Below are 24,599 nucleotides of genomic sequence, written 5' to 3'. Positions count from 1 at the left end.
GAAGGAGCTGGAGGCCGGATAGAAAACAGGTTGTGTACAAACAGTCGCTCTCTGAAAAAAATCATCTTCATTGTTTGCATTGAGTCTGCATGTGGATGTAATGCTTTCTATACCGTATACGCTGTTTCTCTGTCGGACTGAATTTGGCATAGACAAGTAGATAGAGGGCGTTGGAGAAAAATGCCTTCAATTTCTCTCACCGGCATCCTCCGGTTCCGGCGAATACGGCCTTGGTGGCCAGTTCTTCTCCATTTCCTCCGCCGAAATCAGATATCCGGCTCTGACGAGAGACTGTTCGAGATTGCGAAGATTGCTACGCTGTGCTGTTGCCGCTATTTGCTCGAGTCGAGTTGAAAGGTCCGGGAATACGAACCGGCGGTAACCAGAGCCGCCAACTTGAAAGTTGGAGAGACAGTCTTGTATCAACTCACTGTCCGCCTTTGTGGAAGGAATCAAAACCTCCGGATAATCTTCCGAAGACAGACTTGTGTCAAGAGAAGACAGACTTCCCTCAGGAGAAAGGATGAATCCAAGAGGCCTTGCGAACGTCGACATAGTCGCTGTCTTGATCTCCGAGATGTCGTATATATCTCGAAACTCGGGGAAGCTTTTGATATAACACTCCAGGCACAACTTCAATATGAATGACAAACTGGCCTCAACGATGAGAGTGATTGCAGCTTCGCCAACGACGTAGTTCCAATCTCGATTGATCGACCATTCTTCCGTACACAGAAATTTGGAGGATTCGTACATGTCATGGTTGTATAAAACCATGAACGAGCGATCGGACGTACTGCATCCTGCCTTGAGCAGATCGGTCAGGACGGCACTGAAAGAGCTCCTCCAAAGTTTCCTGAAACCGAACGGGCCAGAGAGAAAACATTCAATGATGCTGAACTTCTTGTAGTAGAGCCAATCTCTGGGTGCGGCTCTTACCATGCGATCGAATCTCGCATCTGACGGAGCTGCGATGTGACCGTCGAGGACTGAGCTCATAAATTTCGAAATGCCATCGGGTGGAGGGCCGCGTGCGAAACAGCTGCCTGAGCAAGCAGCGCGCAACAAATAGTCTTTGTACCGACTTGAGACCCTCATTTTATCCGGTGTCTCTGACTCAAGACGTGCTAATTCAGTGGAGACGTGCCGTAAGAAGCCAGCGGAAGCTGCGACACCCAGGAAGTCTTTCCTAAACCGACATTCGAAATAGAAGGCGACAGATCTCCCTGCATCTAGCTCCCATCCGCCATACTCATACAGCGCTCTTGACAGCTGAAGGAACTCCGTTACTTTCTCGTCTGGAAGTCGTCGCCTTGGGCGCATGAACGAGCGGTACGCGTTAACGAGTGCGAAGTCAGGGTCAAGTATTTCTTGATTCCCTTCCGCCCAGTGCTCCTCCGCATGAGAGGCAGAAAACGGGCTTCTCACGTTGCTGAGCTTCTTCTCATATATGGAAAGTTTTGTACGGGCAAGAAGGGCCTGATAGAGATTGAATAGGCGGGTTTCCTCTGAGGACTGATCGGCTTGCAGTATTTGCTGCCCCTCGACGGTCCCCCGCAGAAATTCCTCGGCGGAGCGATGGACAAACAGGATAGTCCCCTCTGTGTATAGCTGGGGTCGCCGTACTTCTAGTAAGCCAGCACATCGTGATCTCAGACGGCGCATAGTCCTCTCACGAGCGCGGTTTACATCTTCCAATACTGACTCTAGGTTACCGTCATTTTTTAGGACACTTGCTGCAAGAGATGGGCAAAAGGCTAAGGTCAGGTGACGTAGTCCAAAGCTATGGTCAAGACAGCCTTTGTAAGGATTTTGTTCCAGATTCTCGAGGATGAGGTTAAAAAGTTGGGCTGCCTCTTCGCGGTAGATTGGCTCACTTTCGTTCAGGCGCTGCCACATATGCTGATACAGCTGATGCAGTTCGTTTGGTAGCGACTCCAGGCGACGTTCCAGTTCGTTTATATCATCATCATTAGTAATCCCAGTCCGTATGCTCTTGAGTGCCAGGAACACCCATAGGAAAACCCCATTAGCCTTCTTGCAGACCGACGAGGTAAAGTCGAAGAGAGATTCGTCGTCGTTGACGAATAGATTCTGAAGCGTGTCGTTGGTGTACTTCTTAATATCGAGCCAAGTCAAGTCCTGAACTTGGAGTCCCGGGCTCGCGGCAAGGGCCTGTTCCAATAGAGCCTCTGATCGACTAGAAAGACAAACTTTTACGTCTGCGATGGCGCACAGTCTGTGAACGAGCCTGATCAGTTCTGTCTGGTCGTATTGCGGCTCCAACTCGTCAATACCGTCGAGAAAAATGCATACGTGACGTGACTGAGCCGATAATGCATAGAAAAGGATGGCTTCGAGCTCTTCGCTTGACCAGTCACTAGTGGATCTCTTGAGCCTCGCGTTGTCAAAGGTCTCCAGCACCCCATCCGGTAGTGTCTCACCCTCGAGCAGCAGTTGATGAAGCAGAGAGCAAAGGATGCCTTTGATATTCTTCTGAAGAGGTTGTCCAAACGCCCAGAGGAAGTCGGAGATAACGATTTTTGCTTGCTGTGAATCACCTAAGATCACCCTCGTTTGTGGATTTTCACACAGAAATTTCATGAGCGTGCTTTTTCCGGAACCAGCCTTGCCACGAATCCAGTATGGCCGATTTCCTTGGGCAGATAGCCAGGTTTCGAAGTCATCCCAGCGTCTCTCCGGAGTCTCGAACGGAGTCTGTAAAAGGCTCGGTCAGACAAAGCCTCACCTCACAGGGGCAATATTTTGTGAAGTGTATTCGCACCGCTTCTGAGTGATGGCTGTCCGAGCGGAATATCCATTCAAAGGTGTCTTCATGCGGTCTCTTGATGAGATTTCTGCGTTCGTTCATATCCTGGTATCGCAAACAGTCACACAAATTTTGCTGCTCTTCCTTGGTGCTTTTCACGAGTATCATTCTCTCCAAGCGGGAATCGATCTGTTCTCGGATTCTCGACGACTCAGAAGCAATATTTTGCGCCGTTGAGCGTTGCAGCTGTGCGGCCTGGCTGCTGACATGTGCCTTCACTGAAGTTGACTCGTCCCTGATGAGTTTGTCTAGAGACGTCTGATCACGCGCACGAGCCTGTACAAAACCCTGCAGGGCTGTGCCCAGACCGCTGAAATGCTCATCATTCTGGAGTAGTATGGCATCAGCTTTAGTACTGTGCAGAAAGCGTCAGCCTCGATTCACATTTGCTCCGATGACCCCTGTCTGCGTAGAGTGTAGACTTACCAAAGCCTAACAAGGAGTCTGGTCTCGAGGACAGCTTGATGCGAGCGCATGAATTTATCCAATTTCTCGACCCTTCTTTTGCCGCCCAATGCCGCCCTCAGCCATGCCCGAAATGCGGCTGCGGCCTTACCCTCGGGCAACAATTCGGCAATCTTGTCCAGCTCTGCTTTCAGAGCAGTTGCTGTATCTAAACTCGTTTGTGCAATGTCGAGCAACTCTCGGTCGTCTTTGCTCAAGGGTTTTGGGGCCTTCTCCAGCGCCGTCTTCAAGTCCTCGAAGCTATTTGTAAGGCTCCCGGTGGTAGCGGCCAGATCGGGATCGAGGCTTCCCGTCTCGTATATCGTTTTTCCAACCTTGACTGCCTCGTGTGCGAAATTGATGACCTGCATGACATTGCATGCCAGTCCAAAAGCTACGAGAGCCTCCATATCGGATACACGAACGCTGGGGGAGGGGCCACTTCGTCAAACAGTTGTGAGGCAGGATGGTGACACCGAACTGAATTGCGTTAGGTGGGTAGTGATGATGAGATGCTGTTACACCTGTGCGGGGTTTCCTTCAATTGCATATCCAGCTGGCTTGATGCATGTCAGCCCTACGTATATTGAGGCGCCGATACTGTCATTTCTGCTGAAACATCGCCGGGCCCCGATCTTTCAAAGAAAAGCAAAAGCTTAGAACTTCAAGTTGTAGCGCTTATATCTGCACTAGCCGTCGTGGGATGGTTGGGCTGTCTGTTAAGAGCGTGAAGAAAGACTGATGTTGATGTTGAAGGCCAGACATTGTATGGAACGCCGTATCAGACTGTCTGGGTATGTAGCACTGTCAAGGCGAGGATGCTGAGTGCTTTGTTACGACGGTCAACGTTAACATGCCATCGCCGACCATGTCATCAATCATGAAGTCGGGCCGCGATTTAGTAAATACAACCCGCCGTCATGGTCGTCGCCGCCAGGCCCAGCCTTGAGGTTGGCCTCGTGAGGGAGGCCCGCCTTTGTCCGCGAGGGACTGAGAGACCTATCTACTACCCAAAGCTTGTGCTATGGACGCGCGCCCTTCTCAGTTACAAACTCTGAACGGCGCGTATACCTCGACTTGCTAAATCTCCTGTAGGCGTAGACGCCAAAAAACCCCACACTCAAACTTGTGACCACCCATGAGGGAATTCGTTCGGGTCTGTGAGATGCCAGAGTAGTCTTTGTATGCTTCGACACAGTCCTGGAGTATGCTGCTACTTTCCATTCGTGGTCCAGCGCCACGACGCGAAGGATATCTTCCGAGTGGCGGGGAATAGGAATCTTGGTCTCAAATTGTTTCTTTGGCACCCGAACAAGGTCGAACCAAGTGTCGCTGTCTCCTTTGCGTCCGCTTTGGAGGACCCAGGCGTCAATGGTCGTGGCGCCATTCCAACTTACATAAAGTGCCTTTTCTTCGGGATCAACCGCGACTTGAGGTAGAGTGTTTGGCTTGCCGACCCATTTATACTTGGAAATTTGGTAGTGTTGTCTCTCAGTGAGAGCTGCCACACCAGGAATCTGATGCAACGTTTGCATCTTGCGGGGGGCAAAATGGATCTCGCAGACAGCATCGCCCTCCGCCACTTCTTTGAAAGAGGCTTTGTCGCCAAAGCCAAGTAGAGTATTCCTACTATGTAGAAACTGGATGGACGAAGGGCTTGATATGTCCGTTGTGGTCGGGTAAGCCTTGCTTGCTGAGGCGATCATTCGCTCCAGATCAAGGTGAACCTCCAGGACTTGAGAGTTAGGCAGGTTGCTAGTGGACCTCACGAAATTAGTCGCCCCGTGATCAAGGATGACGAGTCTTTTGTCGTCTTCGAGATAATTTGCATGGTGTCTTCCGGAAAACCGAACGGCAACGCCGCCCGATGTGTCTTTGAAACTACTTTCAGAGCCACCGAGTTGCCAAAGGATACGCCCGTTCTTGTGGCTGACGCAAACGACCGCGTTATTTCCGGAGAACGATCCTGCTACCAGATAGTCTCCGCTGCTGCTCTTATCGACACTGTTGATAGACGCCACAGTGGACGCTGAACGCCATTGGAAAAGCAGTATTCCGGACTCGAGACCTATTTCTTGGAAGGTACTCTCATATCTTTCCTCTGTCAAAGAGGAACTGTGAGTCATGTCGCTTCTGGTACGGTTCGTATAGCTGATGATGGCGCTGCCATTGTCGGTGAGTCGAAGTCCCCGCAGCGAGCCAGAGAAGTGTCCCACGGGCCGAACTTCCATGAAGACCTGATACGACTCGTCTAACTGCTGAGAGTTAGCAAGGTCCAGCGTGCGTATGATGTCGTGCTGAACAACTCCGTTTTCTCTGGCCGTCGAGTCTCGAGACTTACCAGAATGTAGCGCTCAGCGCCACGATTTGAAGAGGAATCTAGCTGCAAAAATACGATGTAGTTACGCCCATTGTACTGCTGTACCGTGACATCTGTAGCACTGATGCCGTGCCATTGGCTTTCAGGCATCCAAACCAAGTTGGCACCATTATCGAAAATCATAAAAGGGGCGTCTCCGTGATGATCAGCTCGCTTGTTGAGGAAGACGAAGCCAGGATCGCAATACTCTTTTTGCAGCACAAGGTTCGGCTTCGGCGACCGTTGTGGGAAGGTTTGATAAATCTGTTGCGGACGGATCCCGTATGCCCCCCAGTCGTAGGCCGTGGAGGATTCGAAATACGGTCTGTCTGATGCGCCGCCGTTGCGGACGTCGACTGTCCGAGCCGTTATCCAGACCAGGAACAAGGTACCCGCAAGCAGATTCAGAGTCGTTATCAAGTCTTGCATAGTCGAACGCGCCCAGTCGCGGGACCTAAGCAAGGAAAGTGCGGAAGCGTCTCGGAACCTTCTTGCAGTCCAACGACAGTCAATTACACCTTGCCAGAAGGCGTGGCCGGAGAATAGCGCTTCCAAAAATCGTAATATCCGCTTGATAGTCGAGTCGGAGGCGGCGAGGTCGGTCCAGACGTAGCATCAATGACGCAGCGGGATTGCCTCAAGGCGGTCCGAGATGCGGAGTCTTGTTGATGATGACATGACGCGGCTGAAGAATCTGCAGGCAACAAGTTGTCGCATGTTGGGTCCGAAGGTGTGCATACATACATACGTATGAGCCTCAGCACAAAAGTCCCACCACATCAGCAGCAGCACGGCCGTGTAGGTAATTGGGCGATTCGTTGCAAGATGGAACCAACAGCAGCACGCATATGCGCAGGGGTATCAAACTTGCCTTCAGCTCTGATCCCGTGCCATTCATTGCCTGTTATGTCCGCCCGCCAAAAGGAAAGTGTGGCATGCTGTACCGTAGAAGAAAGACGGGCCTGTCAGAAACAGCGTCGCATTGCGCTTGGAACTCGGCCGATGAGCCGCCTCTACAACCAATGCGGCGACGTCTCACTCACAGGAAGGATCGTGTCCACATCACCCGAGACCCTGGTGCATTGCCGGGCGGGCTTTTAACGGCGGTTCCGCATCACCAAAACAAGTAAAACGGCGACTGCGGGACCCCCGCCGCATAATAATAGTCAGCAATCAATCAATCTCGCGACGGCCCGAGCAGCTCCTAACTTAACGTAGTTACTGGCTATAAGCCGCTGCCGCAACGTCGGCATTTGCCAGAAGCGGCCATTTCCGGCGTCACTGCGTTGACCGCATAGGCTTGGTAAGACTGCTTCTTCTGCCCCTGGCAGGAGGGTCAGATTCAATAAGACATTTGCTCTAAAGGCACTTGCAGTTTACAGTGGTGGATCGGACCGTCGTCCGTCCCAGCAGTCGGCGCCTCGGCGTTTAGCATTGACTACGGCGGCTATGCCCCTGAGTCTATACATGGACCGGATAATTCACAATGGCATCGCCGCAGACAATAGAGCATTACGTGCGTATTATGGAGGAGCAAAAATTGTATTTCAAAGAGTGAAAGAGGTCGGTAATATACATAAAAAGAAACACAGTCCGGCCGAACCAGTCAAGAAAGTCAAAGTCCCCCAAGGCCCAGGTTTTAAGATTTCCTCCGTGCAACCTGCTGGGGCATAAGAGGATTGCTTAGCAGCTGCATCCGCAGGTCTTGCAGTTTCCGATGCCACAAGCCTGGTTGGTGTTGCACTGGCCGTCGTTTTGGCACCCGATCCAGTTGCCGTATCCGTCGTTGAAAGCAGTCCAGCACCACTGTCCCGTGCCACCGCACGTCTTCCAGCAGTAGCCCTTGGAGCAGCCAGAGCTCTTGCCGTACCAGCAGTCGCGCTTGGAGAGGGGGTTCGGAGATCCCGCAACGGGGTGCTCGGCACACTTGCGGATGTCTCCACGGTCAACACCATCAGGGATCTTGGAGGTGTCAACCTCCATGACGCCCAAGGCACCGCACTGCTCGGAGGCAGCGTCGACGGGAGTAGCCAGTCCGCAGCTGACTTGGAGCGCCGTCATGAGGAGGATGTTGAGGAGCTTCATGTTGAAGGTAGATTTGGATGGTCCTGAAGAAACAAAACACACGTGCGTTGAAGTTGTTGTTTGTTCGTGTATGTGTGAAAACTTGAGTGAGGAGTCTGTTAAAGCAGGTATCGAATTCAAGAGCTAAAGCAGGTTCTAAGAGCAGCTTTTATACTTGTTTTCTCTCTCCCTTATTGATGTGCCTCGCAGGGGCGAACATATTTAGGCTACACGGTGAACCTTGCCCGTCTGGTGCCTCGAGAAAGCAATCTCGTGAGGCTGGCGAGGCTTTCCGCCGCCAACGTCCAATGCGGGAAAATGCCATTCGAGATTTTGACTTGCCGAAGCCAAGAGTATGTCGCTTACCTTCATCAGCCTGCGCCGCAAATAAACGCTTAGACAAATTGGTAAGCTTGGCTACATCTAGGGAAACGCCGAGCCGTCCGTCTGCTTCATCAGAGACAGTCAGGAGATTCGCCGTTGTATGTTCTCTCACCTCACTGGTCAAGCTTCGTATTGCTCCTCACGCGGGAAGGAAGGATGAGAGAAAAAAAAAAGGATCCTTGCATATCTGGTCAGCCCACAGGCGCAGCCAAGAAAGTTATCGCCGACGAAGCTCTCGAGGTGTCAATGTGCAGTCTGGTCGACCTCGTGGCCGATCAAGCGGCAGAAGGAACCATGTATACTGTACAATAGAGGAGACAGGGGGAAAGGAAACTTTGTTCTATCGTGGAGTTTCCTATGCCTCCGAGGGCTTTTGAAAAAATCAATGCTTCATAGCAACGTTATAACGGACCTGAGCATTGATGGGAAAGGGCAGTTGCAACGACTTGGTCACACGACCAACGGCGATGTGGTATCGGTTGATGCACGCACGCGTCTCGGCGCTTTGATTGTTGGTTGGCAAGGGGGCCCTGGGCGGGCCCGCATGCACAGCCAACGTGTTGCTGATGCTGATGGGAGGGAGGCCCCATTTCAGTTGGCGGCACAACGCCCAACAGGTTGAACTGAGACGCGTGAGCTGCATGCGGCGGCACATGCTGCCATCACGGGCCCGCTGTAAGTGCGACAACCCAACGCCTTTTTCGTGCCTCGACTCTCACCCGACACGCCGCCACCAGACCAGACCGGGCGCAATTGGCAAATGCGACGGCTGCAGCCCTTGAACGGATTTTGTCCGTCTCCTCATATCCATGCCCGGACCGGAGGGAAAATGGCTCTCGATATGCCGACGAGTCGGATATGGCTCGTTCTACTTGAACGACCGGAAGCCTCCATTCCATCATGTCAACGTTACACAGGCCTGACTGACACAGTCCTTAAATCCGGTGCCAGGGGCGTCTCTATTATCTGATCAGAGCCACCTCCTCAGAGTGCTCTCATTATGATACCTATCACAGCCATCATCAGGGTGGCCACTTTGGCCGTCCTGTTCGGTTTGAGTCAAGGTCGCCCGAGCCCCGCTGGCATCATCACCTTGTCGGGTGGCCTTGTCTATCGCTCCAGCGCTCCGCCATCCACCTTTGACTATAACACGGATAAACCAGGTCCAAAGAACTGGGTCGGTCTCTATCGAGCTTCTGGTGGCGGCCCAGACGACCAGAAGCACGTCGAAGACTCCTTAGCATGGGCCTATGCTCCAGACAGTCAGGGTTCCGTGCGGCTCTCCACATCGTCGCTACCGTCTGGCAAATACAAGGCGTATTTTCTCGCAGATGACGGCTACAAGTGGCTCGCAGACCCCATCGAGGCTACTCTGGTAGCTGGTCAAGGCTCTTTATCTATTGTTGAGCAAGAGCAACCCTTCACCTTTAAATACTCAACCGATCGACCAAAGCCCAAAAATTGGATTGGAGTCTATCACGCCCGCGGAGGTGGTCCCGACAACCAAGAGCAGGGGCCTGCTTCACTGGCGTGGGACTGGGCGCCTGACGGCGAGGGAACGCTCCATATTCCAGTATCGAAGCTACAGCCTGGCGACTACAAAGCCTATTTTCTCGAGGACAATGGGTACAAGTGGCTCGCTAATCCGATTGAGATCTTTCTCCCCGGAAAGGGCCCCATCAAGTTCATCGTCGATAAGTTCAAGACGGCCAACGCCCAGCATGGTGAGCCGTTCAAGGCCAGCATACGCGGCCTTCTCGCCAACCCACCGGATGCCAAGACCAAGTTCAGCATATTGAAAGCCTCATCAAGCGCTAGTTGGGTTTCCCTATCGACTGATGGAACGCTGTCGGGGACTCCGAGTGCGTCGTCCACGGGCAATGCAGAGGTGACAATCGAGGCTGCCGCGTCCGATGGGTCCAAAGCTCAGTTGACCGTCACGATTCCGATTGTTGACTCGGGGTCTCTCCTTGTCAGCCGCTTGAGGGTCCTGTCGTTCAACTTGTGGTTCGGAGGCACACAGGTCAATGACTACCACAACAAACAAGTCCGCTTTCTGAGCGAGACTGACGTGGACCTCGTCGGCCTGCAAGAGAGCACAGGTGGCCATGCGATACGGCTCGCGCAGGCACTGGGGTGGGACTACTGGCAGGGAAACGACGTCGGCATCATTTCTCGGTATCCCATTGCTGAGGTGTATACGCCGACGTCGAACGCGGGCGCGGTCCGAGTCCAACTGGGCCGCGACAAGGACATCATCATATGGAATGCGCACCTGGGGTACACGCCGTACGGGCCGTACGACTTTTGCTTCGACAAGATGGAAAAAGAGATCGTCTTGAACCGAGAGGCTCAGTCTGGTCGCACTGGCCAGATGCACGAGATCACAGACCGCATGAAGGAGCAGCTCACGCGAGCCGACAAGGTCCCCGTGCTTCTCACCGGAGACTTCAACGCGCCTTCTCACCTGGATTGGACAGACGCCGCCAAGGATCTCCATTGCGGCATAGGGTCTGTCAAGTGGCCGACATCGATGTATCCCCAGATGGCTGGACTGGTGGATTCATATCGAGCAGTGCACGAGAACCCGATAGAGCAGCCCGGCATCACCTGGTCCCCCATCTACCTGACGAACGAAGGCCGGTCCGAGCCGAAGGATCGCATCGACTTCATATTTCACAAGGGCCTACGGGTACTGAGCTCAGAGACGGTTGTCGTAGGGAGCCCAAAGCCCGAGCCGGACCACCAAGACAACGAGTGGACGTCGGACCACGCGGCGGTCATGACGGACTTTGAGATTACCAGGTAGCCCGGCGGTCGCTTGTGATTGTCGCTGGAAGCGCTGTCATGGCATAGGAGCGTCAACAGGCTCACGCGCGCCGACTCCAAATGTGCAGTCTGGCTTCCGGATGCATGAGAACATGGGAACGAGGTCGGAAAGCTGTGTCATCATCTTCTGTGTATATGTGTTCATGCACTTTCATTTAGCCCAAACTTTAGTCAAGCGCATTCCATGTAGGAGGACTATAAGCATATATTCTGATTTTGCTCGGTTGGCGAATACATACGACCAGAGCCACCATAAAAATCGGGATCCCGTCCGATCTCCCAGGACAAGTTGGTGAGCGCCGGATTAGTAGCTGGGACGGTGACGACCAGCGAATCCCCGGTGTTGTATGTTTTTTTTTTTTTGCGATGCCACATTTTTGCTCTCCTCCTTGGTCCGTACCTCATGAACCGACTGTCGTTGTCTCCTTGTTGATGTTCCTATGCATGTGTGGTGATAACTAACATATGCGGGTTCGTCAACGTGAGTGGGCTCATCGGTCAGGTATTACCTACATTTCCCACCGACCGACTGGACCGAGCAATCCATGGCGAAACGCAGAGAAATATCGGCGAGCACTATTATGTCACTCAGGCATGACATGCATCGGTCGTTCTTACTGACTGGGCGTGAAATTGTGGCTGTACGTGCTACAAAAGAACGCATCCACTGAACAGCGCGAGGGAATGACTTTCCATCCATCTATCTGCCCCGGCCCTTCTATCCCGAATGTCCTTGCAGAGAGAGGAACTTCCCACATATGCCATGTGACAATGGCTCAGGCATTGGCTGGCATAGCCTTATGCTGCGGATATTCTTCATGCGCGTCGAAGCATGCCTTGTCGTCTGTGTATTTCTTATCATTCGGCATCTCCAATGTGGCATCGTAAGAGAGGCAGTAGAACAGCGTGCCACATGTCTCCTCGTTGGCCATGTCATAACATCCATTCTTCTCCAGCTCAACGTCAGAAGGCTGTTCAATCCATGACAGTAGCGTGGGCGCCGGAGCGGTAGAGTTGGCTGGCGGACTAGTCGGCTCGACAACGTTGGCCGATGATGATGCATCGACGGGTTGAGCCATGCAAGCTGGTGCGAGCGCCAGGAGCCAAGGCATCGAAGCCAAGGCGGTGGTGAAGAAGATGGTGCCCTTCATCATTGTAGCGCGACGATAGGTGATGACTCTTGCTTTTAAGTTGGAAAAAACGTCTGGTGGTAGGAGGATGGTGGCAGACGAGATGGCCAGAGAAGTTGCGTGGACGACGGAGAGTCCATGACTTTAAATAATCATTGAGAGATGGGTAGACTCGCATTCAACCATACTCTTGGCAAGAGTATATGACATGATGACGCCTAGATTGAAGAGGTTGCTGCGGCGATATGCTCGGAGTATCCTCGTGCTTTCCGATCTAGTATGAGGTACAATAGGGGGAGGGCAGACATAGAAGGGAGCATGAGGCTCGGCGAAAACACACGCCCTATGCCACGCAAGCGCATGAGAATTCATGCCCGATCATGAGCTTCACGGTCAGGCCACGCACGGAAAACCCCCTTCTCCTAGCATGACAGTCCAATAAACATGAAGTTCACTTCCAAGCCACCACCACCGGTGGGCGACATGCCCAGGACCTTGCCGTCTATAGAAGCGAAACACTATACGCCCAATTTGTCGGGAGCATCCTATAAACCCAGCAGAAACAGGTACTATACTACATTCGTGTTGCTAGAGGGTTCTCCCTTGCGTCGTCTGTGGTCTTGAGCGTTGCGTCTCCGCGGACAGCCAAGTCGCCCGGTCACACCCGGCGGCCTTTTTCATGCATTGATGGATACAAAGTACGCAAAGGGTTATCTAACCGAAGCGGCCACGACAGTAACATTGCGAACACTTCTCTGCGTGACACTCACACAACGACGGCAGTCGGTCGACCAGGCAGGCTCTAGTTGAGAGAATGAGGGCACCCCACACCATAGGCCGTTGGGAGGGAAACCCTCCCCAATATTCATGTTCGAGGGAGATGGACACGCCGTCCTACACTACTGTCCATTACCTATCGATTGGCAAGGGGTCTCCAATGCAGCGTATCTCAACAACCAAGGAAAAGGCCAGGAAAAAGGCGACGTGATGATTAGATTAAAAGAAAAGAGCAATCTCCGGTAAAGACTAAAAAAGTTGGGTATCAACGAGCAACGATCCAAGCGCGATGTAGTTATGTAGGCATCCAAAAACAAACAACCGCTATACAGCTGCCACCGCGGTCTCGAAACCACCGTATATATATGCATGTCATGTCGCCCAACGGACAGCGACTACAGCCACAACAGCCACCTTACGCCCCTCCACACCCCCTTGCCCACGCCGAGAAAGACGCGCAGGATCATGACGACGAACCAGACGTACCACATGAACCCGACGAGCAGCCACTCGACCGTCAGCCACAGGGCGCGCCGCAGCCAGCGCAGCCGGCGGCGTCTCCTGCGCATCATCTTCTCGATGACGTCGACCACGTGCTTCACCTTGAGTGGCTGCCCGAGCGCCAGATCTCGACCCGTCTCGTCGGCCTGATCGGCCGCTGCGCGAGCCAGCTCTGAGAGGTCATCGACCAGGCGGGAGCGCATTTCGCCGATGCGCTGCTGCAGATCAGGGCTCGTTCTATGCGCGAAGCGGTCGGCGGACACCTGCCACCGCTGGCCCGACGCCTGGATGGCGCCTCCAAGGCATTGGGCTGCTAGCGGGTAGAGCTCGCAGAACGTGACCGTCCGTGTCGACAGCTGCTTGTCGTCACTGAGCTGGGCAATGTCAGCCCACCCGAACCCAGTGCATGTCGTTCCCACAGGCGCGCCTTTGGCAGCCAGGCTCTGATGGCCAAATGGTTTGTGAAACTCGTTCGCCCGCCTGCTGATCTCCATGGCCTTGATGCCGGAGCTCAAGATGAGGGCTTTCATGCGTGCAATCTCACGCCTCGACAGCTGGGCTTGCTCAGTAGAGCGCTCTTTGTCCGCGATCGACCAATGTCGACTCTGCCGCCGGCCGCCGCCATCGTGTAACGGCGGTGCAAGGGAATCATTCGGTCGCTTGTCCGCATCTCGAACCTGGTCTGAAATACTCTCGTGCCTTGAGTCGGACTCAGACGCGTCTGAGTCGCCGACGCGGCCTCTCCTAATGCTAGGTGGAGAGATGGACGAGGATGCGCTTCGAGGGTCGATCCACGGAGGTTTCAAAAGGTCGAAACGCGATGACTTGCGACTGTGGTTTGCGGACCCCGATGGCGTCGCATCTCCGGTGCTACGCGAGTGGCCAGGGGCGTGATTGAACTCGGGCATCGAGTCTAGGAAATGCTTCGGCAGCTGACGGTTTTCATCGGGGGTCGTACTGTTTTCCTTTCCAGACAGCGACAGTGAGCTCCTCTGTCGCCCTCTTGCCCGCTCGCTTCCCGACTCATCAGTAGATTCCAGTTCCGGCTGAGATTCTCCCGACCCCTCCTTCTTCCAGAGCATATCTCCCAGCTTCGAGACGCCTCCTCGAATGACAGTATCAATCCGAGGACCCTTGAACATCCCACGGCGGCCTTGGTCATCCGGTCGCAGCTGAAGGCTTCCCGAGCTTCGATGCGTTCGCCACGGCTCAGACGGTCGCTCAGACGCAGACTTTTTGGTCGGGCTGGACCGACGCCTATCCGGCACGACCACCTTGTCCGACGTCATGGCGGCCTCGGCAGTCAGCAGGCGATAATCTCCATCTTGATCTTGCTCGGACACCATGGGCGAGTTTGCGAGATCCCCATTCTTGTCTCGCATGATTTTCCTGATTTTGCTGATGGGATTTCTGGTCGGCGATCCAGCACGGCTCCATGGCGGGGAAAGCTGAGTGCTGATGAGGCCAGGTTCCCCTCCATCCTTGGATGGGCGGAGCTCTGGAGACGTAGGCACCGATGAGACCTTCTGGAGTGTCTTCCTCGATGGTGCATCATCGTGACGGACTTGCTGATGCTGGGGTGCCGACGCCAGGCGCGATATGTTCAAGGTGCCTTTAGCATCGGAATCGCTGCCATCCGCTAAAGAGCCCTTCCTACTATGCAAGCGACTAGGTATCGGCGACAGGGTATTCCTTTCGGGAATCGTAGCCATAGGTAAGCCAGAAGTTTCTGCCGCGACGGAGGATTCGGCCACGCCCTGTTCACGTGCCTCCTTGGCGATCATTTCTAGCATCTGTTTCTCCAGCAGGTCATTGGCGTCGCTTGAGATGGTTCCACGCCGGCCAACCCTGGGTTTTCTCCGGATGTCGTCATGTCCTTCATTCTCGCTCTCTGACAAGTCCGAGCCAGAATCCCTCGTGAGCCGCAAGAAGTCGTGGTGATGGACTGGGATGGAGCCGGTGTGCCGGTGCGGGAATGCTCGCATGTTCTGGAACCTGTGCTTGGCCCGGTCTTTGGTGCTGCCTTGCGACATGCCCGTGTCCACCTTTGTGATGTTCACGCCCCACAGCTCTTGGGCGTTGGCTGGATCAAGGCCAACAGCTGGGAGCCTCCTGTCCTCCGCTTCCCGGGTCGCCGGTCGGGATAGCTCAGCTGGCGGAGGGAAGATCTTGCGCCACTGGCGGTCCTCAATAAGGTGCTTATGGTCGTTTCGCTCCAGCCAGTACGCGTCAGCAATCATATCGCATGGCTCGATGAACCAGTCAACCCGTGGGCGTCGAACACGGGTCACCGCCTTCGAGCTGCTATCTGGCGACGTTTGAGGCTCTGCGTCGTCGGCACCAGGGTATAGGGGCATAGAGAACACATCCCCCTCAGCGGTCGAGTCGACGGATGATGATCTTGAGTATACCTTGTCCACCCACAGCCGGACCCCTTCGACATCTCCAAAGCCTTGCCTCTCACCATCGATGACCTTGCGCTCCCGGGCCCGTATCTTGCGATTGCGGATATACTGCAAGGGGTTATATTGACGACCCAGGACTGGCGGTGGCGGTTCGCGTGATCCAAATTTGATGCCTCGGCCTGCGATTGCCGTACCTGGTGGGCTTACGGCCGTCACCTGCCGTTCGAAACCAGGTTTGAGGGGTGGGAGCGTTTCCAAAAGTCGCCTGTACTGCGCCATAAGCTCCAGGTGCTCTTTTGCCTTCTGTGCCCGTGCCAAAGTGGACGGGGAGAAGTGATATCGGTACTGGATGTCGTGGCCGGCATCAAAGGATGCTTGTAAAGGAGTTCCCAGCGCCGCGGCGGACGATACTCTCGGCGAAAGAGCTTGGCCCGGTTTGGGACTTATATTTCTGGAGGTCCTGCGCTGTTGCTGGAGATGCTGCCGCAAAGCACTACCAGAGCTGCCATCCGGCACAGGCGCGAGTCTCGGGGGCGTGCCGCGAGAGACGGTGCGGCGCGCCGCGAGCCTGCGAGATTCGGAAAGGTTAAGAGCCATGTGCACAATCCGCGCGGCATCGACATCGAGCCCGGCAGTGTTCCGCTTCGGCAGCGAAGCTTGCGAGTAGGGATCATCAAGGTCTTCTACCGGCGAGGTCGCCGGCGATCTACCCAGCGAGCCATTAGACGATGTTGCGCCGCGTCCTGATCCAGCGTCAGAAGGCTCTCCGGGAGTGTGTTCTCGGCCGGCTCTGGCTCGCGAGGACTCGGGCGTGCGCGGCGCGGGCGACGCCCTCGCCTTGTGATGGCTGGCTTCGCGGACAGGGTGTCGATGGCTCAGGTCTCGGTGTGCGGCGGCTTTGTCCTGCAGCAGGAACCCGCCACCGGACCGAGGCCGAATCTTCCTTCGAAGGCCGGCCCCTCGAGTCGCGGGCGCGGCGCCGGCGTTGTGGCGATCGTAGTCGGGGCTCGAGCTTCGGGGTAGCTCGACACTGCGGGGAACCTCGAGCAGACGGCGGTCCGACGACGAAGGAGTCGCATCACGCAGACCGCCTGTTGCGCTCGATTCGCCCGTCTCGTAGCTGGCCCTTGAGCGACTCTCGGGCGTCAACAGCCTGCGGCCATTCGTCGGAGCATGCGCAGCATCGTGGTCTGCCATGGCAGCTAGGCGGACGCATGCTGCAGCAGCAAGAGTCGTTTTATCTCGACAACTATCTTCAGCGGCAATGCGACATGACTGCGTCGTGTCCGGAGGGAGGGCAGCGGATTGCGGTAAGGTAAAGCTGACCGAGAGCTCCCGGCCAGGACTAAGCTTTGACAGAGTTGGGCCGGCGAGGGTCTCGTCTTGCTTGTCGGCGGAGGGGCTCGATGCTGCGGGAGCGAGATGCGATGCGATGCGGCAGGGTGCAATTCCCAGTGGCGAGCGTTAGAGCTGTGGTTGAACGGGATCTGGAGGGGCGACGGTCCGAGTTGGCATGTGCCGACGACGAAGTGTGGGAGAAAAGATCACGGTATGGAAGGTACCTTATTAGGGGGGCGTCACGTCACTCACTGGCCCGACAGCGCACCAGGCTCACCTTCTGGATAGGTGGACATGACGCCGCCCCAGTCCGCTGAGAGAATGGGGCGGGAACGGCACTGCAGGCGTCGGCTCCTCAAATCGGGGGTGCCCGCTGGGCGCTGGGTCCACTAGGGGCGCACAGCGCCACAGCGGATGCAAGGACACCAGCCAGCCACGGCCCTGGTTGCCTGGGAGAGAGAGCCCAGCTTCCAGTCAGTCCGTCATGTGGTTGGGTTATGGAACGGGCATCCCTCTGCAGCAGCATCCGCAGCTCTGCTCTTCTCTCCGCACCCTCCATAGCTTTCACATGTCACCATTTAGGTGTCTTCACTGTCGGCGAGCCACGCGTGCGTTCGCCTACGCAAGCGGCTTCGACTGGCGCCACCTGTCCAGCCGTGCATAACTAGGATATGCTGGTATCATGACACAGAGCTGTCTCTAATTGCCGACCGCGGCCTATACATACATGTTGTACATCCAGCTATCGTCTCATTCCCTCCATATAATACAAGTTTCGGGTATATCGAGAATTTCAGTCCGCAGCAGCGATCACCTCTTCACACCGCCCGCAGATGCCATCATCCTCCTCTGCAACGTACCGCCAGCATCGCGAACATTTGGCCTGCTTCGGCGGGAGCACGTGCACCGTGCCCTTGTGATCGCCTTGTAGCTCAATAGGCTTGCTATAGCACCAAGGCCTTTCCTCAGGAAGCACCGTGTTGAGCTCCACGTGCGACACCACATACATGGCATCCAGTTCATCCATGTAGTCCTTCAAGGTGGCCGTGAGCGCAGCATCTTCGGTAGCTATGACCACCGAGCACTGCAGGGAGCTTCCGAGTGCCTTGGCTTCTCGTGCTTGCTCCAGCCCACCTTTGACAGCATCGTGGACCGCAGACAAGGCCGGCATGTCCACACGTAGCTTGTCAGGATGAATCGCCAAACGGGCTGGATCTACCAAGGGTTCATGGTACAGTTGGCGCGCTGGGTGCTGCAGAGAGCTGTTACATCCTGTCAGCAGCTCGTCTTGTCTCCTCGCAGGCTTTGGTCTTACCTGTCCTCGGCCATCCACGACGGTCGATGAGCCCAAGCTTCCTCGACCAAAATCGGCGTGATGGGTGCCAGCATCCGCAGGAATCCCACAAAGATTGGTTCCAACGCACCACCACCGTCGCCGCAGTAAAGTCGGTCCTTCAAGGCTTCCAGGTAGAAAGCGGACAAGTCCGTCGCAACCCAGCGGTTGACCAAAGCGGTGGCCTTATGGAATTCGTAGTTGTTCACCGCCTCCCAGCTCTGCTTGGAAACCTCAGACAGCTGTAATAGGGCAATCTGGTCAAGCTTGGTGAGAGGCGCTTGGCGGGCCGACCGATGCAGCGACCCGAGAATCATTTTGAGAATCGTGCGGTGCTTGATGAGAGCATTGTGTACGGGCTGCAAGATGGACGGCCCGATGAGAATATCCGTCGTAAAGTCGCTGCTCGCCGCCCACAGTCGCAGCGCATCGGGTCCAAGTGCATCAAACTTGGGGCCATCATTACCCTTACCCTTGCCTTTGACAGGCGGCAGTAGGCGGCCGTCAATGACCTCTTCCGGCACAATGGTATTGCCCAGCGACTTTGACATCTTCTTTCCCTGTGAGTCCAAAGTGAATCCATGGGTAATGAGGGTCTTGAATGGCGAAACAACTTCGTCGTCTGTCTTGCCGTCTGCCTTTTGGCCTGCGATATACGTCAACAGACTCGACTGGAACCATCCGCGGTGCTGGTCCGAGCCTTCGAGATACATATCAACCGGACGGTTGATCTCCGTCCAGCTGCTGCCGCTGTCGAACCAGACATCCATGGTGTCTGTGCCACGACGATGCGGCCCTTTCAGAGACGGTGCCACCCACGCCTGATCGTCCGGGCTGTCGGAGAACCAGGCGTCTGACGACCGTTGCGACATGACGGATATGATGTGCTCGATGGACTCCTCCGTCATGACAGAGTCTCCGTCAGCGTTGTACAGCGCTGGAATCGGAACGCCCCAGGAGCGCTGTCGAGAGATGCACCATTCACTGCGGCCCTTGACGAAGCTTTCAAGACGAACTCTGCCCGACTCGGGCACGAAGCGCACGTCCTTCAACGCCTTGAGAGAACCATCCTTGATTCCCCCCACGTCTGCGAACCACTGCGCAGTCGCCCTGACCACGACGGGCTTTTTGGTTCGCCAGTCATACGGATACTTGTGCACCAGGTCGTGCGTCCCCAAGACATCCTCTGCCATAAGATCCAGGACCGCTCGGCCGCCTCCATCCAGAATCGATGGAGCCGCTGTCAGCAATTCAGGCTGGTCGGGGTAGGCCTCCTCTGTGAAGAAACCCTCATCATTGATTGGGGCGAAGGCTTCAATGCCGATCTTCGAGCAAACCTCGTAATCGTCCTGACCGTGACCTGGAGCCATGTGGACGAGGCCAGTACCGGAGTCCTCGGTTACAAAGTCGGCGTGGACGATGGGCTGTTTGGGGGCATTTTTCCCACGCAGCTTGTTCCAGTAGGAAAGGCCCGCGAGTCGTGAGCCAGGCAAGCCCTCAACTACGACTTCGAACTTGGGTAGATACCCCCTCACTGCCTCCACGCGAGACGATGCAACAAGAAGGCCATAGTCTCCAACTTGAAGCACAGAGTATGACAGACCGCTATGCACCGCGATGGCCCTGTTGGCAGGTAGTGTCCATGGCGTCGTCGTCCAAACAGCGGCGTAGAGGCGTCCCTGAAAGCCCGCCAATTCCGGGATAGCAGTGCAGTCGGCAGTAATGGGGAACTTGACGTATGCAGTGTGGGACACGTGGTCATCCTTGTACTCGAGCTCGGCTTCAGCCAACGCAGTCCGTGACGAGATGGACCAGTACACGGGTTTGTGCTTGCGGTAGATGAGCCCGTGGTGGACCATCTTTTGAAAGACACGGAGTTGTCTGATCTCGAATTCGCGATCCATCGTGGTCCACTTGTTCTCCCAATCCGCCATGACTCCGAAGGACTGGAAGCCCTTCATCTGTTCCGTTACCGTCTTGGTAGCCAGACGCCTCGCAGATTCGCGGACCTTGACAGGGCTCATGCCCTTGCCAGAGCTGGCACCGAGAGCCTTCATCTCTATGGGCAGCCCGTGGCAGTCCCAGCTCGGTCTATACAAAACTCGCCGCCCATTCTGAACCTGCACTCTGAGGATCATGTCCTTGAGGATCTTGTTGATGGAGTGCCCAATATGCAGAGGGCCATTGGCGTAGGGCGGCCCATCATGGAGTATGAAGGGGTCGTCATGGGGTCGATTCGCCGTCTGCCACTGGTACAGGTCTTCGGTGCACTCGCGTAGGTACTGCCGTTGAAGCTTTGGGTTCGGCCGGGCGCTGCAGCAGGTTAGCATCAGTTGCGGTCCGTCGAGGTATTGGAACTCACGGAAAGCTTGAGCGCGGAAGCTTGAGCGTTGCCTTCCATGATTTCGACATTATGGATGCCAAACCATGCCGAGAAGCAGCCTCTAGGGTCAGGCTTCACGGGGCAGCGCGCGCGGTCGCAATCGCGATGTCTGGCGGCAGCAGGTTGAGATTTTTGGTTGGTGTTGCGCCCAGGCACTGGAGCTGGCCGCGTTCCATCATTCCCCTGCAAGGGTCCGTACTCGCTCCAGCGCTAGCGCAGCTCCGTGTGCGCACGCCCGAACGTGGGGCAATTGGTCGGGCTGGACGCGTTACATCATCGGCCAGCGTGAATCGTCTTGCAACTTGCGACTGGAATCTACGCCAGCACTCACGACATATGATGCGATCATTGCACAGCGCCTGAAAATATGGCGCCTGTGCGTCGATACCTGAGAATCACAAAGTACTCGGTACTCGAGTGCCGCATCTACCTCGACAACCCAGCCTTGGCGCAGTCATGGCTCCTGAACCCGCGTGACCCGGTCCTGCCACGGGTCATCGAGAGCATTCGTCCACTTGTGCTGCCGAAGCTGCGCGAGGAGAAGGAGCGCGAGAGGAGCAAGAAGAAGAGCTCGAAGAAGAAGAACGTCAAAGACGTCATTGTGCAAGGTGCGCGCCGTCGAGAGCAGATGCTCGCTCAGGCAGCGGCTAACCGAGTGCGCAGATGACTTTGAGGTCTCCATGTTCCTCACAGAGACGAGCACGCGACATTCACTTCTCACGAAGCAGAAGCACTTCCGCGAAGCGGCGCCGCCGATGATACAGTCCAACTCGACGCGGCTCATGGGCGAGACCAGCGACGCGCCCGTCGACGTCGACGCAGAGAGCACGCCCCCTCCTGTAGTCCTCCGTGAGGAGAGCGACGAGGGCGATGGTCTGCGGCTCGCCAATATACCGCACGCGGGGCAAAGGCAGAAGAGACGACGAATGAGAGCGAATCCGGGTGGACAAGATGGCGACGATGCCTCTGACACGGACCCATCGGACGACGATGGCCCAGCATCGGCAATTGAGATTGACTCTGACGCGGAGGAGCCTGCAGCAAAGCGACTCCGAGGTGCGGCCGAGTCTGAGGCGGGCGCAGACGACGACAAGAAGAAGCTTGCCATGGACGTGTCGTACGAAGGTTTCGCCATCTACGGGCGGGTGTTGTGCTTGGTGGTCAAGCGGCGAGATACCAGGTCGCAGCTATCGCTTGCAAAGGCCGACGGGCGCGGGCCGGTCAAGGCCACGGCAGGGGAAGGCCAAGCCAAGATGGAGAATTGGATCACTTCGACGCAGATCCCTGTGGGCGAGGAGGAGATGCCGTGAGGCGGGCCGCGAGACGGGCCGCAAGGCAACGACGAGAATAACACCACCGCCGCCACAACCCCCCAGGACCCCAACGGGAACGTCAGCCGCGTCAGCGAAAGCAACAGCAACATCTAGCCCAGGCCTGCTGCTTCCAAATACTTGCTGGCCATTGTCTCGGCCGTCGAGCGGGGAAAACAGTTGACAGGTCTCTCCGTGTAACCCCAAACCCGGGCTTCGCAGTGTCCCGTGATGACTGACATCGCAGGCCCCCCCGGCCAAGTCTGTGGGCTGTTGGTACCCCCGGGAAATGAGAAAAGCGCCCCCTCCTTCAAGGGCCGCCGCCCGGACAGCGCAGCGCTCCCTGCACATCCGCATCGCGTGATGTGCGACGGGCCGCTGACGGCGAGATGCGGGAACAAACGGGGACGCTCGAGGCCATTGCATGCCCCGCTAGCATGACGTCTCTCACATCGGCACTGCGGGCGGGAAGGCAATGGGCTCCGATGCGGCTTGGCCCGGCGGAGAAGGAGTTTTTGCATGATTTGTGGCCTGCTCGGCGCGTACGTATTAGGAGGTGCAATCTGCTCGCTTGGCGGACGGTTCAGGCACAAGATGCGGGCAACTTTAAACAACGCAGGCACAAGGCACCATCTATGAAGCACGTTGTATAGTATGGGTGTGGAGAAGGTATTCCACACAGATACCGCGGGCAGGTACGGAGTACGTATTCGCCATTTGGGTTCACTGAGCACACACTACAGAGACCATGCATAACGCATGTCTTTCAAAGCACAGGACTGCACCCATATATGGACATGACGGGTTCCGGGTGCTAGCTCACGCCCTGCGCCGAGAACCGACAGTCGTTCGACCGAGACACCAACGGATGCAACGGCGCGTTGGCGGAGCGAGAGCCCCCAAGTCACACTGCCCTTTTTTTTTTTGTATCATCAGCGACGACCAGGTTGTTGTCATTCCGTGGGCTCCGCACTTGGGGACTTGTGCTCCCCAAGACGCCAAGCAAGAGGATGACCAGGCCCGTCGGCCTTTACGCGAGCGCGGCCAACTCAGAGACGGCCGAGCGGGGGGAGGACTCATCATCTCGCTCAATCATCCTCGACTCAGACGCGCACACGTGATGGGGCCATTCGTCTGGGGCGACGGCGATGCCATTGGCGCGACTGATGCTCCGACGGGTGGGCGGGATGGGTGGGAATCTGCCGGGGGTGTAAGATGGATGGATGGATGGAGGAGTTTTGGAGATCTGTATGAAGTAGTCACTACGTAAACTCAAAGAGACGTGTCGACACAAATCAGCTTGACAGGGGCGCGGTGGCTGGCTGCCTGTCTGCTCCCCATCACTGGCGAGCGTGTGAACCCCGAAGGGGAATCTTTGACTGCACTTTTGGTGGTGGTCAAGGGCTGCGAGGTGGTGGAAACAACCTAACTTGTGCATCACCATGTCCCGCCGATCTCTGGCCGCCCTGGAGCGTACCCACTCATTCACTCACTCACTCATCATGTCCCTCCAAATCGGTCAAAGACGAAACCGTACAACCGCACCACCACCACCGTCGCCGCCGCCACCAACCCCGTCTGGCTCTCCCGGAGACAGGGCAATTTGCGGGGTGTGAGAGCAAACGAGCGCTGTGTCTCGTCATTGATCATCCGTCCATCCATCACTCAGCAACAAAGTTGCAACCCAAACCACGCCCCCCCCCCCCTCCCCCGCCATCATCTCTCTTTCCCCGCGCCAGGCAACGATCAACGATGATGGTTCGCTGCCCGCACGCTCACGAATTTTTTTTGACTTTCGGCCGAAACATTGGCACCTGTGCCCAGACGGGGCCACCCGCTAGCCTCATCTTGATGGTGTCCTGTCCGAGAGGATGTGAGAGAGATGCGGACTAACACGCCCGCCGCCCGCTCACCGGTCCGGAACCTTGCTCCACAGCCTGTGCTCAACGACGACAGTGGCCCGGAGGGGGGTGGCAGGGGTTGGCCAGATGAGGTGAGTTTCGAAAATGTAGTACTACGTAAAGTTAGTGCGTGATCGGGATGGATATGTCTTGCGCGCGGCGCCGTCGAAACATACATGTCTGCGTGCTCATGGCCGACAAATACATACTAACGTTAAATGCAAACTTAAATATTCTCAACACTACTTCCTACCTGCATCATTTTGAAACAGCACCACCCAAACTTGGCTACGGGCGGGCGCAAGACTGGCTGGGGGCCAAGCGGGTGAAGCTTGAATGGACGACGAGCAGCCCGCCTGGGCCGGACGGGGGTGCATCTACCCACCACCTTCATGGGAGCGATGGGAAAGGGTATGGAGCGGGCGGACACATCCACCCCAGATAGCGCATCAAGTGATGGACAGAAAGGGGGGGGGAGGCTGGGCGAGCTCACGGTACATGAAGGCCAAGTACAGTCTGTACATTGACGAGTCTTGGGGACGCATCCTGAGCAGGCGCACACCACGGACATCACATCCACACCCTCTAGTTCTCCTTCGCGCGCGTGAAAT

At 55.9% G+C, this 24,599-nt stretch overlaps 8 protein-coding genes and 1 non-coding gene across 10 annotated transcripts; 3 read left to right on the top strand and 6 right to left on the bottom strand.

Annotated features, from left to right (window-relative positions):
* Window positions 1-1,763: 1,763 nt before the first annotated feature.
* JDV02_009255 (uncharacterized protein) lies at window positions 1,764-3,684 on the bottom strand (the record flags this gene model as incomplete). Its single annotated transcript, XM_047990909.1, has 7 exons — window positions 1,764-1,783; window positions 1,878-2,147; window positions 2,215-2,239; window positions 2,298-2,380; window positions 2,445-2,718; window positions 2,786-3,185; window positions 3,257-3,684. The coding sequence occupies 7 exons, from the start codon at window positions 3,682-3,684 to the stop codon at window positions 1,764-1,766; spliced, it is 1,500 nt and encodes a 499-aa protein (XP_047846919.1).
* Window positions 3,685-4,296: 612 nt separating this feature from the next.
* On the bottom strand, window positions 4,297-6,062 carry JDV02_009254 (uncharacterized protein; the record flags this gene model as incomplete). The annotated part of the gene is made up of 2 exons (XM_047990908.1): window positions 4,297-5,529; window positions 5,616-6,062. The coding sequence occupies 2 exons, from the start codon at window positions 6,060-6,062 to the stop codon at window positions 4,297-4,299; spliced, it is 1,680 nt and encodes a 559-aa protein (XP_047846918.1).
* A 1,248-nt stretch (window positions 6,063-7,310) lies between these two features.
* On the bottom strand, window positions 7,311-8,616 carry JDV02_009253 (uncharacterized protein). 2 transcript variants are annotated; one of them, XM_047990906.1, is made up of 3 exons: window positions 8,494-8,616; window positions 8,194-8,259; window positions 7,311-8,073 (listed from the first exon to the last, which is right to left on the bottom strand). In XM_047990906.1, the coding sequence occupies exon 3, from the start codon at window positions 7,716-7,718 to the stop codon at window positions 7,317-7,319; it is 402 nt and encodes a 133-aa protein (XP_047846916.1). In that variant the 5' UTR covers window positions 7,719-8,073; window positions 8,194-8,259; window positions 8,494-8,616; the 3' UTR covers window positions 7,311-7,316. The 2 variants fall into 2 exon arrangements, with proteins under 2 accessions (XP_047846916.1, XP_047846917.1); XM_047990907.1 differs by lacking the exon at window positions 8,494-8,616 and having other exon boundaries at window positions 7,311-8,120; window positions 8,194-8,493.
* A 203-nt stretch (window positions 8,617-8,819) lies between these two features.
* JDV02_009252 (uncharacterized protein) lies at window positions 8,820-11,226 on the top strand. The gene has a single exon (XM_047990905.1). It carries the CDS (start codon window positions 9,082-9,084, stop codon window positions 10,888-10,890), a length of 1,809 nt encoding a protein of 602 aa, XP_047846915.1. The 5' UTR covers window positions 8,820-9,081; the 3' UTR covers window positions 10,891-11,226.
* On the top strand, window positions 11,148-11,262 carry JDV02_010886. The gene has a single exon (XR_007157336.1). It is a non-coding gene; the product is annotated as a 5S ribosomal RNA (ribosomal RNA).
* Window positions 11,263-11,686: 424 nt separating this feature from the next.
* Window positions 11,687-12,064, bottom strand: JDV02_009251 (uncharacterized protein; the record flags this gene model as incomplete). Its single annotated transcript, XM_047990904.1, has 1 exon — window positions 11,687-12,064. The coding sequence occupies one exon, from the start codon at window positions 12,062-12,064 to the stop codon at window positions 11,687-11,689; it is 378 nt and encodes a 125-aa protein (XP_047846914.1).
* An 848-nt stretch (window positions 12,065-12,912) lies between these two features.
* JDV02_009250 (uncharacterized protein) lies at window positions 12,913-17,244 on the bottom strand. The gene has a single exon (XM_047990903.1). It carries the CDS (start codon window positions 16,918-16,920, stop codon window positions 13,213-13,215), a length of 3,708 nt encoding a protein of 1,235 aa, XP_047846913.1. The 5' UTR covers window positions 16,921-17,244; the 3' UTR covers window positions 12,913-13,212.
* A 500-nt stretch (window positions 17,245-17,744) lies between these two features.
* Window positions 17,745-20,976, bottom strand: ISM1 (Isoleucine--tRNA ligase). Its single transcript, XM_047990902.1, has 3 exons — window positions 20,757-20,976; window positions 18,377-20,707; window positions 17,745-18,323 (listed from the first exon to the last, which is right to left on the bottom strand). Exons 1-3 carry the CDS (start codon window positions 20,804-20,806, stop codon window positions 17,855-17,857), a joined length of 2,850 nt encoding a protein of 949 aa, XP_047846912.1. The 5' UTR covers window positions 20,807-20,976; the 3' UTR covers window positions 17,745-17,854.
* A 127-nt stretch (window positions 20,977-21,103) lies between these two features.
* On the top strand, window positions 21,104-23,284 carry JDV02_009248 (uncharacterized protein). Its single transcript, XM_047990901.1, has 2 exons — window positions 21,104-21,385; window positions 21,441-23,284. Exons 1-2 carry the CDS (start codon window positions 21,145-21,147, stop codon window positions 22,085-22,087), a joined length of 888 nt encoding a protein of 295 aa, XP_047846911.1. The 5' UTR covers window positions 21,104-21,144; the 3' UTR covers window positions 22,088-23,284.
* The last annotated feature ends 1,315 nt before the right edge of the window (window positions 23,285-24,599 follow it).

This window comes from Purpureocillium takamizusanense, chromosome 9 (genome assembly GCF_022605165.1).
Source record: "Purpureocillium takamizusanense chromosome 9, complete sequence".
In the NCBI taxonomy this organism is placed as follows: Eukaryota; Fungi; Ascomycota; class Sordariomycetes; order Hypocreales; family Ophiocordycipitaceae; genus Purpureocillium; species Purpureocillium takamizusanense.
Note: the sequence above shows the minus strand (reverse complement) of the source record. Positions and strands in the feature narration are given on the sequence as shown.